General features: G+C 40.9%; 2 protein-coding genes across 2 annotated transcripts in view; one reads left to right on the top strand and one right to left on the bottom strand.

The window, feature by feature from the left end:
* Positions 1 to 1,689: 1,689 nt before the first annotated feature.
* On the bottom strand, positions 1,690 to 8,252 carry ccnt2b (cyclin T2b). The gene is made up of 9 exons (XM_030772522.1): positions 8,095 to 8,252; positions 7,315 to 7,396; positions 6,934 to 7,062; positions 6,598 to 6,658; positions 5,913 to 5,975; positions 5,568 to 5,613; positions 4,106 to 4,269; positions 3,035 to 3,105; positions 1,690 to 2,898 (listed from the first exon to the last, which is right to left on the bottom strand). Exons 1-9 carry the CDS (start codon positions 8,250 to 8,252, stop codon positions 1,840 to 1,842), a joined length of 1,833 nt encoding a protein of 610 aa, XP_030628382.1. The 3' UTR covers positions 1,690 to 1,839.
* A 2,106-nt stretch (positions 8,253 to 10,358) lies between these two features.
* Positions 10,359 to 14,569, top strand: part of tmem163b (transmembrane protein 163b) — a 29,958-nt gene continuing 25,747 nt past the window's right edge. Inside the window, exons 1-2 of the mRNA XM_030772771.1 lie at positions 10,359 to 10,575; positions 11,705 to 11,824. Coding sequence (XP_030628631.1) covers positions 10,398 to 10,575; positions 11,705 to 11,824 — 298 coding nt within the window. The 5' untranslated portion in view covers positions 10,359 to 10,397. The remainder of the gene's footprint in view (positions 10,576 to 11,704; positions 11,825 to 14,569) is intronic.

The following is a 14,569-nucleotide window of genomic DNA, read 5'->3' as shown; positions in this document are numbered from 1 at the left end:
AACAAAATAGAGAAGTCTGATCTTTTGTTTTTCATACTAGTTCCAAAGTTTTCAAATACAACACTGATGTCTGCATTTACCAATTCTCATCATAAACACAACAAAGATGTCCTGTTTTTGTGTACACAAGAAGACTTTAAATTATCAGTATCAGTATAGGTATCAGGATGTATTACACACTCTTGCCATTCCACCGCATGTCTCTGCCACAGGTGCTGGAATAAGTTGGTTGTGCTCCCATGTCTCGCAATCGGCTTTCTACAAACATCACTTCGACTTAAACTACATCTTTAACTAGCATTTCGTGCGTAGTTATAGAAGAGTGTGGCTCTTTCAATAATCACTCATTTACCAATAAGAATGCAGTATTCCCAATAAATATTGCTGATTAAAATAGTATAAATGTATCAGAGTACTGTAAATCTTAAGTTATAATATAAGACTGGAGACAAATTATTTTCATGGTGGTTTATTTGACAATAATCCATCATGTCCATCCGCTTTGACTCAAATTCAAGGCTATTACAAAGAACTGAGACATCAAGAAATGCACTTTACTGCAACGTAACGTACATAAACATAACTTCATTCATACATCAATCACCTGCATCTCAGTTAGAGGCACCGCCTTTGGCTTTTAGCTAATGGTCAGTTTCAGAGGTCAAAGCAGTAAAGTGAACCTCTTTCCTCTGGCCAATGAGAGTCGGAGAACATATTTTCACAAGCCCCCGCCTTTGTTATCAGTTTATAATGTCCAGTCGAAACCAGCCACACCAGCATACATAACTTTTCTTACCACCATCTGACCTGTTAACACTTGACAGCTAATGACCATCCTCCTTAGCCATATACAAGGCTAGGATCTCAGCCATTTACAATGCGCCAATGCAACACTGAAACAGATATGGTGTAACAAGAGATAAAGTACTAGAGTGACATCACACTGGTCTTTTAATGCCATTTCCTTAGTACCTCCAAGTCAGGGAAGAAATGGTACTTCACAAACTGGATGGAGAGGTTCTCTTCCATGATCTTTTAACCACTCAAACTTGTCAGCGTTGCATGAAGGGGCAGGGGGGACTACTACAGTGCTTGTGTGTTCAAGCACAGACTGCATGTCTTCTTTTTCCCCACCTAGTCAATATGAGGGAACCACCCCCCCCTTCAAAAAAAAAAACAAAAAAAAAAAGAAACTTAACTTCTAGAGCCAGAATATCAAAAGTTTACACTGTTATACAGATATGTAATATGTAGATGTTATGTTATATCATTAAACATCTCCAAACCTGAGCATCCAAAAAAAAAAAATATATAAAAAAAATGCGAAGAGTTCTCTGCATCTCCACCGTAAACAGTAATTAGAATCCTATTTTATCCCTTTGATTTGTAAAATCAAACTCAAACATAAGAATAGAGACAAATATAAAACCCATTTCATATCTGCATGACCTGTGACATGTCTTCATCTGTCTTTTGCCCTAGAGGCTGAGGAAATGTGAGGGAATACAGCATTACAGATAAAGGTCTATCTATACGGAAGCTTCAAACTCTGGATATACTGTTCATTTATATGATAGAGCCTTCACTTTATTTTTTTTTTAGGTTTTTTTTTTATATTATGTGTGTGTGTGTGTGTATGTATATATATATATATATTTTTTTTTTTTACTGTGAAGAAGAATTTAGTATGAATTGACCCAGAGGTGAATATGAAATACCATGGACTGAATGATTATCACATAAAATCATTTTAAAATCTTTTTCTCCTTTCTTTCAGGCCTTTTCCTCAAGAACCCTTTTTTTCTTGGTAATATTCCCCACCAAACGTTCTTCCTCATTTTAAAAATTCATCTGCTGAGCGTTGAACAGGGAGTCAAGCATGTTGAGTGTGTCCTCATAGTTCACATGTTGGCCATTTAACGGCAGTGTGGAGCCGTGACTGCTCTCAGAGCCATGACTCTCTACTGCTCTCCTGTCTGCTTTCACTGCTGAGCCCAGCTGACCATATCCTAGTGACGTGGGTGGGACATGGGCATGGCCAAGAGGGGGCTGGGCATGTAAAGCTGAGCTCTGATTGGTGGACTGGCTAAGGGTTTTAGAGCTGCGGTGAGATTTGGCAGAGTGGTGGCTGAGGTTGACGTCAGCGTGTGTGTGGTGGATGTGTTTAGACGAACGCTGGCCAGAGTGCTCTCTGTGTTTGTCTCTGCTGGAACGCGGGCTTCCGTGGCGGTTTTTCCCGTCGCCATGGCGTTCCGACGACACTTTGATTTTCATCTTCAGCTCCTCTGGAGCCACGCTGCCATTCTCAGCGTGCCGACGCTTCAGAGAGCCACTCTTCACCGCCCGCTCCTGAGATGACCCAGAGTACTTCATCCTCATTGAGGACGAGGACGAGGATGAGGAGGAGGAAGAAGACGCCTCAGTCACATGTCTCCTGTGCTGATCAGACTGGCCGTGTGACTGAGGCTGCGTGTAATCAGCCTCTCCCTGCCTGCGTCTCTGAAGTGCCAGCTCTGCCGCGTGTTTCTCTCTGTATTTATCCAGAGTCAGCTTCTGAGGAGCCAAAACCGCCGGTTGGCCAATGCCTGAGCTCGCTTTACCCAGGGAGCCGTGCATAGAGCCCAGCCCATCCTGGCTGACTGCATAGGTGTCCGATTGGCTGGTAGTAGGGAAAGGGTAGGTGGAGATCTGCAAGTTAGGGATGCCGTTCAGGGCCATGGCCCCGCCTGTTTGAGTGGGCAGGTCCAGGGGGAAGGAGGAGGAGGAAGAGGATGATTCAGAGTATGGGCCCCCAGAAATGCTCTCAACCAATGAGCCTTCCTGTAACAGGGAGGGTGCCTGGAACGGTGTGTCCACTGATTGGTTCTCTGTCTTGGACTTTTTAGCGGCTTGACACGCCTGTCAATGAAAGACCAAGAGGGGGACAAAAAAACAGGTGAACACTGAAATTGTCCAAACCCTTTTGGCACCAACTGTGTCAGGCCTGATACAGTAAAATAAAACATTTTCATTACACATATCGAGGTGAGCATACCCGCCAGTTCCTGATTCTTTTTAACCTGCTTGGCGTCTTCTCGAGAATCTGCAGGAACTCATGAGTCAGCTCTGCAGAGAGAGAGAGAAACGAGCTATTAAGCGTTCGCCATCATGATCTGATTCAAGTGAGTTACGGATCAGGCTCTGGTTATGCTTTATTTCAAACCTGCGGGAGAATCAGAAAAAATATAAAGCTATTATTCTGCCGGTGATTGTAATTGTGCACATTCATTGTAATTCAAAGAAAATGTATTATCCACTCATATTCAGCTGTCTCAAAGAAAACAGAACAGCCTAGTGTGTTAAAATGACTAGTCAAATGTGTTTTCACATTTGCCCTGGTTGCCCATACATTTCTTTGTCACTGCAGTGTTGATATTATTAATAAAACAACAACAAATAACAAAACTGGACCTCATGACTACAGACATAACCCAAATTTACATGCCCCTATATTTAAAAAACACTACTTCATAAAATAAAACTGGCCAGAGACAGATTTGTACATATCATTTTAATGCTGCATGGAGGAGGCAATGAGGGACTGCATCACTTTAGGTACTAAAGTCCTTTCCCTCCCATTATAGTTTTTTTTTCAGTTCCCACAGACTGTGACAAATACTATACTATATTTAGAAAAGACAAACAGGCCATTCAGCTTTGGGCTGCTGGCTAGGCAGTGGCGGGAAAGCCAGTGATTCACACAAGACAGTGTGAAGTCATGTGATTGTTCCTGACCAGTCAGTGGAAATGTCAGATGCTGGTTGGCATGAATACAACCCAGTCAGTGGAAAGCGATTCATCACACCGCTGGAAAGCACTGTTCGACGGCGCATCAATGATGGCAGCTAATTCATCATTTTATGAAATTCAGCAAAAAATCACAATTTTATGAAACAGCACTCAGTCAGAAGTGCAACCCTAGCGCCGTTAAGAGCTAAGGGAAGGCAGGGTATAATCTTTGTGGCTTTAGGTCTGAGTTCGGGGTCTTTGCCTCGGGATTGACGATATAAAGGTTTAAGGACACACTAAGGAAGGTCAGGTCTTCTGGTTTAGGGACTTGACTTACGGTCCAATAGTTGCAGGGTCACGGTGCTGTCCACATACTCCCACCAGTGTTTCCCGTCAGAAGAGATGGGAATCTCCCAGTTGGACCATTTACAGGCCAGGTGGATACACACACACGCTACGACAGTGGGCTTATGCTGCAGGCAGAATGTGGTCAGGTGCAGGCTACAGGTGAATGTTCCACAAAAAAAGAGCCATAGACAGACAGAGAGACAAAGATAAAGAGACAGAGAGAGAGAGAGAGAGGTAGAGAGAGAGAGAGAGAGAGAGAGAAGAGAGTGAGACTTAATTACACACATCTCAGACTTAAATTAATTTCATCCAAATTGATTAGTGATAAGATATGTCAAACAGTGCTCCATTCTAGATTTCCATGCAACATTAATGTGATTAACAAAGTCCATTCAGTCTAGTAGGTGCTGCCAACAGATGTAAATTATGCTTCAGTCCTGTCCAAGTACCATGTAACGTTTTGCAAAACACATATCAGGACTTGTCTGTAACTGAGTATCCTTTTTACCTTTCCATTTCATTAGACTGATATTTGTACAGTCCTGAAAACGTAGCCACACAGGGCAGAAGTCTTGCCTATTAAAACCAGTCACTCTCACATGCACATTAACATTTGTTTCTTGGTAGAGTTGAAAATTCTATTCAGTGTGTCTCATCTTGTAAAAGGAGACTGTAGCAAGTGTAACCAAGCTTAAAAAACCAAACACTGTTTTAAATATTATTAATCTTTTGAATCCAGACACTGCACACAGTTATTGCACAGTGTGGAGTTAATCTCATCATCCAGTGGTGCGAGAGAATCAACAGCGAAAAACCTGCAGGACTTAAACCATTATTACTGAGGATGGCCACAAAACACAAGCAGGTTTGGAAAACAAACAAAAAATAAATAAATAAATAGCCTGTGTCTTCTACCCAAAAGAACAATGAAATGTTTTAGAAATAACTATGGATAGCTACATTGTTTATTCTTTGAGTTACTGCTCACAGAAAACAATCTGTGTTGTTACTATAGGAATGTGGTCACATAAATCATCCCACACAAATCTTAATTTATTAAGAAAAGATGGATAACAAAGACCATTCAGTTAGCTACATCTTTCTAAGCTGCCTGCTATATTAAAAAAAAAAAAAAAAAGTTTCCACTTACCGGGACAATCTCTAAGTTTATCTTTGCAACGCTTAGCTGATATTCAGGCTACCAATTGTGTCATTAGACCTATGCACTCTGAACCAATCAAACTTGAGCTACAGCACCGCTGCTTTCCGCCTGTCCGTGCCAACCGTGCCACTCCTACAGTACACCGCAGCGCACCGGGCACAGGGTCACCTGCATGGCGACGCCCAGCGCCCAGGCACATAGAGGGCGTTGGACAGCGGACGGGGAACCCTGTAAAACAGGAAGCTATAGGGTGCTATTGCAGTGCAACAAAGAGGGTCAGGATAACAACCTGTTGGTAGCCATGAAATACGAAGTCTGTGCCAAGTCCTTGCTTGCTGTGGAGCGAAGAGAGAGCAAGAGAGAGCGTGAGAGAGAGAGAGAGAGAGCGTGAGAGAGCGTGAGAGAGAGAGAGAGAGAGAGAGAGAGAGAGAGAGGTTAATTTTCCATGAAATAGTCTATCAGGAACTGTTCTACATGCCACACATACTTTAAAACCTGCTTCACTTACATGACTATAAAACACTGCTTTTTTCTTTGTGGGCAAAAACAAACAAACAAACAAAAAAACAGGGCATTGAAGCAGAGGGTTTGTGAGCGGACTGATAAGACAGACAATACAGGAGGAGATAGCTACCTCTCACTAGCTGGGAACATCTCACCACATCAGTGTGAGGATGATCAACAGTAATCTCAAAGCCTGAAATGAAACCAAATATTAAAATAGGACAAACACAAAATCAAATTTAGTCAATGAACTTCCCCAAATTCCAGACAGATTTCTAAGCAAACATATCACAAATATCCTGCTAATTAAAAATGAGCACGGTTGTGTTGAAGACAAAATGAACTGATTAACCAAGTTCCAAAACTTTATGAACTGTCTCTTTGCTGAAGAGATGCTTAACATTTCAGTCAGTTGGGCTTTAGGTTGACTGATCACACCTGATGCTCTCACATGCTGGCCAAACACAAGAACATAAACTACAGTCCACAATTTCCTTTAGAAATATACGGCAGAAAACCACTGTGACATTGAAACTGTCATGAGGCACAGAAGTATGAGTGTGCAATGGGGAAATATCTGTTGTGGTGTCCAATCTGAAAGGTACCACATTTGGGAAATTGCTACAGATTCTCAGAGCACTTCCATCAGCGTGTGCAATAACCATGAAGTGTCAAATGAAATAAAAACCAAGCAAAATCACAGCCACTCCAATACCAAAGATTCCATATCTGCATCCTCCACAGTCACAACACCACACACACACACACAGACAGACAGACAGACAGTTTCAACATAGTTCTGCTTTTCAACTTACCCAATGTCTGTAGTATTATTGTTTCTAGAAGAACCAGCTCCTGAGCTTGCTGGAGGTACGTCTGAAGTTCAACAATAACCACACACACAATGTAATGCAATTACAACTTCTCCAACCAGCCTAAACAACATGCCAATGCGACAAAGTGTTATTTATGTCACTTATTGTAACCTGGAACAAAATCTCATGATCTTGTGTACAATATCTCAACACAGTTGAAAGAAACATCTGCTAAGTCATTTCTCAAAGAGAGTCACCATCAATACAGGAGATACAGCATGCTGACTAAAAAGGGAAAAAAACCCCCCTACATTTTCCAATGGTCAATACACTTACATTGCTCTTGGGATCTAAAGGAGGGTCTTGTGGGTTAAGACAAGCATGTGCCACTTTAATGACATGTTCAAGCTTTCTGGGCTGCTCCTCAACTTTAGCAGCCAGGAACAAAGCAGCTGGAGAGATAATCTACAACAGGAGAGGGAGAAAACTTCTAAAGCACGACGACAGCAAGCATAAGATACACATGCTGCAGCTTGCTTCGGCAGAATTGCAAAATACACTGCATCATGATCTAACCAAACAGTCTCTGCAGTGCAGGACGCTGACATTACATCATTTGTTGTTTCACATGTCCAAAGAGATTGACGCTGTTGCATCATTTAAGTACACTAATTCAAAATAATATGACTGCTCGGGGCAGTCATATGTAATACTTACATTCCTGTGGAACTTAGTGAAGGAGTTGAGCATGTAAAACCTGTGCATGTAGACGATCGCAGTGTTAATTGTAAGTTGAGAACTGCAGACACTAGTTAAGGAAAGGGAGACCAACTCCCACAAGGCCTTTACAGCATACAATATCTAAAGAAATTATAACATATGAACAGCAGATTACTATAGCTTGAATGGTGGACGCATACGACGGTACATCATTTCACACGTTAATTAACTTTATGTCTTAAGTTAATTAACGTTATCTCTTCTCCCCTGGCTAACGCACTGCACTATTGCGGTTAGCATAGGGTAGCCGACTCACCTGGCCCCTAATTTCTTCAATCCTATTTTAGTACATGCAAACTAAGGTACCTAGTATTTCCATAAAGACGTAAACATCTCTTTAAATTAAATATCAAACAGATAACCTTGGGTTTACACACAACACGTCTATTTAGGGACATTGGGTAAGAACGACTAGCTAGCTCGGGCAGTTAGCTTGAAACCACGTCGTCGATGCTTAACATCTAGATGTGACAAAATAGTCGTTTTATTCTGAGTTCTAGCCACGATTTCCCCCTGAAGTATGGTGTATTATGCACATTAAAATCCAATCATCCAACTAATATTCACCTATATTCGACTACATTCTGACTGCCACATCACCTACAATTTCGAAACTAACTGGTCTTCGCCACGAGCATTGCATGTTACATTTGCTAGCTATGCTAGCAAGTTAGGCAGAAATCACCATTACGTATTTTTGCAATTTAGAAAGGATACACGTTAAGTCTTTGGCCCATATCTTGGATGAGGTTGGCTGCCTGCTGTCGGTACGACAATTCCCGGTCTGGCTCGATCCCACAGCGACGGGACGGTGAATTTTCTATTTGTTCCCGGGTGAAAAGCCATTTCGCGGAGCCCCGGCGAACCGTCGCCATGTTCGTCCGGACGTTCTCTTTCTTCCTTCGTTGAGAATATAATTATTTGAACCACTGATCACCCTGAAATAGTGCCACCCAGCGTTGTGGACGTTCAATTGACGAACAAGTCTTTTCTGAATCGTAAATTCTAGACTGTTCGTTTACCCTTTTGTCGTTTTTTGGGAGATGATCACATTTCCTAGTAAAGAGCTTTAGATTTTCAGATGTGATGTGACAAGAGTGTTGTAGTCCTGAAAAGTTCCATTCATGCAAAATAGGCAGATAAAATGACAGCGATTTTCACAGACAGTCAAATTACCAACGTCGCTGACCGAGCAGCTAAAATCTCTCTCGGTTTAGTGGCGAATTTAACTTAATACAATCTTAAATACGTGATAAGACTAAATATCTTTTATTTTAAGAACTTTCCCTCCACCATGTAAAATCATCGTGCTCATTTTGTTGATATAATTCAGCCGTTGTATTTCAGTTTAGTGTACTTTATCAAAAGTACACTAAAATGATCGCACGTGGCTCTTTACAGCTATGATTACATATCATGTATGATCCCCGTTTTGTCAGATTAAACTGGATATGGTCGTGCTAATAGGACTATTACTAAGAAACGGGATAAGGCTGATTGACAGATATATAAATAGCAATCTATGGCTGTGCAGAATTTGCCATTTTGACCGTGTATTTACTTTCGACTTATCAGCTGTCTTAGGTACCAGCAGGACTGCATGCGCGCCCGGTGTAGCGGTACTATATTTTCCATGGAGGGTGAATGTAGTGTGGTAAAGATGTCTTTATGAACAAGCAGTTGACACCATGTGTACAATCATTTGTACCGTGATAACAAGCCAACAGTAGGAACCAACACAGCTATTAGTACACTTACTGACAATGTGACAGGACGCAAATTTCGCTGCACAGTTTTACACAAAAGTGACTATAACCTTGTTCGATCGTGAAATACTGGAATAGTGTTTTTGTTGTCTAGAGATAGGTGTTACAGTGGCCTGTGAAGACCCACACAAATTTCTTAACATAACAGTTTTAATGGATTCAGGATCCAAAAGAAACATATGAATTCAAACAGTTTAAACAGTTTAAAATATATGTGTAAAGACATAAAGAGAGCGTGAATTTTTTCCCCCGGACGTGTTGTTTCCCTTGAATGTACAGTTTATACTGCACATTTGGAAGAATGCAGTATAGCTTTTCATCCACACGATGGTGCCAAACTGCCCTGTAGGAGTAAATGACCCCCTGAATGTATTGGTTTCATATATTTATATGTGTAAATATATAATCTAATGTGTTGTTACTTGAGCAATAGGTAGACCGAAAATACCGAGTTAAAAGTTGGAACAATGTTGCGGTCGACACCGGGATTAGATAGTAAGGGCACATTTCAGTTGACTGGCTTAAATGATTTTATGCAGTGTAAAACAAAACCAACCACATTACTTCAATGTTGTCGAGGTCTCGGAGTGAGAGCCTGCACAGAATCCCGTAGCATCTTTTGCACTATGGTGTGTGTACCGCGATTTATTTGTTATCTTTTTTTTTTAAGTGAAGAGTACAGCTAGGCATCCAACAATATTGTGTATATATTACCATGATATTACCATCATGATGTATCAAGTGTATCAAGTCCTTTACTTCACAGTAACTAATGTTTCTCAGTCTTCCTAGAACACTCTAGGCGAAGCAGTACACTATGGCAGGCATGCACTGGATGTATAAACTTTAACTTTAACAGTTATCCTAAACGCAAACTCGAAACAGATTGCGTCTTGGAGGTGTCGCACCGGGAAGACTCGATGTCGCCAGAGGTCTTGCCACTTTTCACCGACTTTGCGTCTACTAGGATCTACTCCATTCCACTTAGGACACAGGTCTCGTCAACAAAACCGAGGTTTTAATTAGAGCCTGTGTGCTGTAGTCTTTGGCCATAGTTAGCGAGTGTGTGTCGGGGACAACGGTTTAGTGATGCGCTGAAATCACACTCATAAGAGCCCAGAGATCGACGCACGCATGCATCGTGCAGAGAGTGTATTTCCTCAAAGCTGGCTGCACGCGCGGTCTGAGTATTTGCTCTTCTCACTCCGGTGTGGAATTCTTTTAATGCCAAGCCTGAACCGTATCTGAGGTACAATGACCGACTCATCGGTTCCTCAAACTAGTCCAGTTCCCGATCCAACAATTGTGGATCCCACGTCTCTAAACGGAGAGTGCGAGTCTGCAGATCAGCCCCAACCCAAAACACCAAGTTCCGGGGCTACTTTCAACATGGACCAAAGCATGAAAATAGCCGACAATGTCGAGGACCGAGGTATGAGAACATATACAATGTGGATAAGACATCTATACTAACAATTAATATCAGTTTTAGGTTCGTTTATTTGTCGTTTGTGTGTGTGTGTGTGTGTGTGTGTGTGTGTGTGAGAGAGAGAGAGAGAGAGAGAGAGAGAGAGAGAGAATTATGTTTATATCAGTTCTGAATTGTTGTATACGGGCATATCCGACTGACTGGTTAATGTGTGTGCACCAGTTGGAAAGCCTTTCATCATTCTCAGATAAGCAGAATATGAGACACTGTTTGGGTTTCTAAGAAGTAAACTCTTAGGTTTAATGGAGTGGAGGGTTTTGGCCCTGTGTCACTTGCTAATATCAGAACATGCTCTATTTTCAATGCTATTGACAGTACCTGAAAGGTTGGAAAAGCTGAATAGTATTTTGCTGATCATTTGCCCATACCTTTGCAATAGTTACTTTGTTTTACATCACTGCACACATACAAAAAACTCTAAGGCTGATCCTTTTTTACATCACTGTGTACATACAAAAAACTCTAAGACTGATCCTTTTTGTTACATCACTGTATACATACAGAAAACTCTAAGGCTGATCCTTTTTTTACATCACTGTATACATACAAAAAACTCTAAGGCTGATTCTTTTTCTATATCACTGTATATATACAGAAAACTCTAAGGCAGATCCTTTTTTTACATCACTGTATACATGCAGAAAACTCTAAGGCTGATCTTTTTTTTACATCGCTGTATACATACAGAAAACTCTAAGGCTGATCCCTTTTCTACATCACTGTATACATACAGAAAACTCTAAGGCTGATCCTTTTTCTACATCACTGTATATATACAGAAAACACTATGGCTGATCCTTTTTTTTTTAAATCGCTGTATACATACAGAAAACTCTAAGGCTGATCCTTTTTTTTTACATCGCTGTATACATACAGAAAACTCTAAGACTGATCCCTTTTTGTGGCTTCACACAGATCCACACTAACAGGATTAAAGCTGATATTTTTTTTTGTCCCCTGTGCCCAGATGTGCCGATGTTTATTCTGATCACTAACAATCCCAGATGTTTTTAGCATGTTTTTTAATCCCCTGTGTGTGTGTGTGTGTGTGTGTGTTACTTCTGACTGACAGGGTTACTGGAGAGCAGCATGCGCCTCAAACCTCATGAGGCCCAGAGCTACCGCAAGAAGGCATTATGGGTATCGTGGGTGTCCATTGTGGTGACGCTGATCCTGGCAGTGGCCGCATTCAGTAAGTCTTCTTCACCTCACCTCCTCCTTTTCCTCCTCTTCTTACATCTGCTGATACCTCACAGTCTACACACCAGTATGTCTGTGCACCCACAGTCTGTAAACAAAATTAATCAAAGCATACATCAGTAGCATGAAGGAGCCATCCACAAACAATGACACTAATGAACATAGTCAGTACAAGAATTCTATCATTCGAATGTGACTTAGTCTTAGTGTTTTAGCATAACCTTTAAAACAGTAGTAAATTATGCTAGGCACGTCTAGAGCTGAGCCCAGACCGAAGGCTCCATCTCACACTACATTTTTCCTCAATAATCTTCCCTTTGATATCATAAAGGAAAGGTTATTGAATAAACATTGCAACAAAGGATTGTGAGCTATCTGCTTTTCTTTCACACAGGTCAGTGCAATTTTGGAAGTGATGTTATGATAGAAGCTTCTAAGATGGATTCATCTGTTTTTCTCTGTGATTTTTTTCTCTCAATGAAAATTGAAAGTCTAGATCAAGGACTTTCCCACTGAGTGACTGAGTCATCTTTATACTGTTTGTTATGAAATGTTCTTGGCTTAGCCATGTTCATAGCTCTTTTTCCTCAGCCATAAAAACTGTTACAATACAAACAAAGATCACTCAAGCGTGGAAAACCTCTGCTGGCACAACAGTATTTAATGAGCAATCTGAAACTGCTTTGTTACCGATATACCTTAAAGATATATTCCTTTATGACATCCTTTTAAAACCATTTTAAAACTTATAAAATGGTGAATATTTTTAGAAAACAAGACATGTCTTTGAAAATGAGTTGTATTGTACTGGTGCAGATCAGAGCTTCATGTTACAGTGCATTTAATGCTGATTCACCAGATAAAACTGCAGGAGAACTGAACCCTAACCACAGATTAAGACTTGACTTTTGAAAAAAAAAAAAAAAAGAACCACATGTCTGCACAAATGTCAACAAATAGAGAAACAGGTGCAAGAATGGGGTGGAGGATGAAGACATCTTTTCAAAACATTTCAACCAGTTTTTTTCTATGCAGCATTGTGGCATGTATCTCATTACCAGTTCTGTTACTCAGTCAATAACTTGATGAAGTATAAGATTATCTAGCACCTAGTAAAGCAGAGAAGGTCTTGGCTAATGCTGAACTCTTCTTTGCTGTCTCATCATGCTGACAATATGGAAAGTCATGAAGAGTTTCAGAGAAATCTGCAAGTAGATGTATTTCAGTAGAATTCGATTGTGTCTGCCCATGGACATGCGTAAAACAGTGAGTGAGAAGAGGCCTGTATTCTTTGGCATGTCATGCTGCATGTCATTGTGTTCCTGACAGGGGCTTCCTGCTTCACAGTTACTCAAAACATACATTCTTGTACTGCTGATAAAGGGAACAGCTAAATCACTCCACAGGGATCCAGTTAATACCTTTACCTCTCTCTCTCTCTCTCTCTCTCCCTCTCTTACTCTGTATGCACACACGCAGACTCACAGGCCCAACTAGCTGCTAGGTTAGTTAAACACTATGAGAAAAACTGCTGAGCAAATGGTATACTTACAGAACACACACATCCTGTCATGGATCAGACCAATCCTGTTGTGCTTTGGCATTCTTCCAGAGTGTGTACTCATGTATTTAACATGTCTGTTTGAACAGATGTTGGGAAATATAGAAGGTGGCTTTGTCTTCTGATGTAACTTGACCCGTTTTTAATTTCAGTAAGAAAAAAAATGTTTGATTCCATCTTTATTGATTTTCTTATACATGGCTGATTTGAAGCAAAGCTGATAAGACAGCCATGTATGGGTGTATTTATTTGTTATACGCTTAGCTTCTGTTGTATTTATAATTTGTTCTGCACGAACTAAAAACACAGGCTAAAAGCTTTAGTTAAGCTGGCCTTGTGTTGGACAATGGTGTTACAGCATTAGCTCTCCACTCACAAATGTTCTGCTAAACCTACACATTAAGGTGGTGTCAGCTGTTGTGTGTGAGATTTGTGTTAATTTGGGTGTAACCTAGATATGCTTGGGTGAGGTCTGTCTTTACCCTGCTGATACAAATAGCATTTCTGATTAACACATTTTACAACAAGACAAAACACGCTGTCGTCTTCATGTGTGCTGCAGAGTATTGTTATCCTTCAGATAAGCAAAATTGTTATCCCGGGAGGAAAACCTTTCTATCACGTCGGCGCTTACATAAGTTTAGAACATCTGATCTTGAGAACCATAAAGAACAGCGTAGCACGTCAGGGGAACATGATGAAAGCCCTTCACTGACTAGATCGGCTGAGGAAGGTGTTATGTAAGAAAAGAATCAGTAAACAGGAGGCTTTGTGGGTTCCTTGGCGCTTTGCTGACTTATACTTCCGTTTCAGAGAGGGAAGTGGAGGTAATGTTCTACCCCTCTGAGTCTCTCAATTTCAGAGAAGAAAATTCTGTTGGATCTCCGTGGAATAAAATGCTTTAAGCTTTGACTACATTCACATTCTTTTTAGGAATCAAGATTTTTAGTAATGCCAGGGTGTGAGATAACCGCATCTATCAGATGCAACCAGCATTTATCTCAATCAAATGCACGCATCTCTTGTGTTTATCTAGAGCTACTGAAAATGTATATCTGAGAAGTGCTGGGTATCTTCCTTTGCGAGGTGGAAACAGAGAAAAAGAGGGGAAGAAAGAGAGAGAAAGAGAGACCATGGTGGTGAAAATGTGTGCCAGCCAGACTGTTAGATCTCAAT

Source organism: Chanos chanos, chromosome 4, assembly GCF_902362185.1.
Source record: "Chanos chanos chromosome 4, fChaCha1.1, whole genome shotgun sequence".
Classification (NCBI taxonomy): Eukaryota; Metazoa; Chordata; class Actinopteri; order Gonorynchiformes; family Chanidae; genus Chanos; species Chanos chanos.
This window is presented reverse-complemented; position numbering and strand designations above follow the sequence as displayed.

What these genes read in the sequence shown, in the direction of transcription:
- ccnt2b (XM_030772522.1), bottom strand. Translation starts at nt 8,252, where the DNA reads ATGGCGACGGTTCGCCGGGGCTCCGCGAAATGGCTTTTCACCCGGGAA. An exon ending in TCACTAAGTTCCACAGGAAT is followed by an intron (nt 7,063 to 7,314) that starts GTAAGTATTACA and finishes CTCCTGTTGTAG; the next exon opens with ATTATCTCTCCAGCTGCTTT. An exon ending in TATTTCATGGCTACCAACAG is followed by an intron (nt 4,270 to 5,567) that starts GTTGTTATCCTG and finishes ATTCACCTGTAG; the next exon opens with CCTGCACCTGACCACATTCT.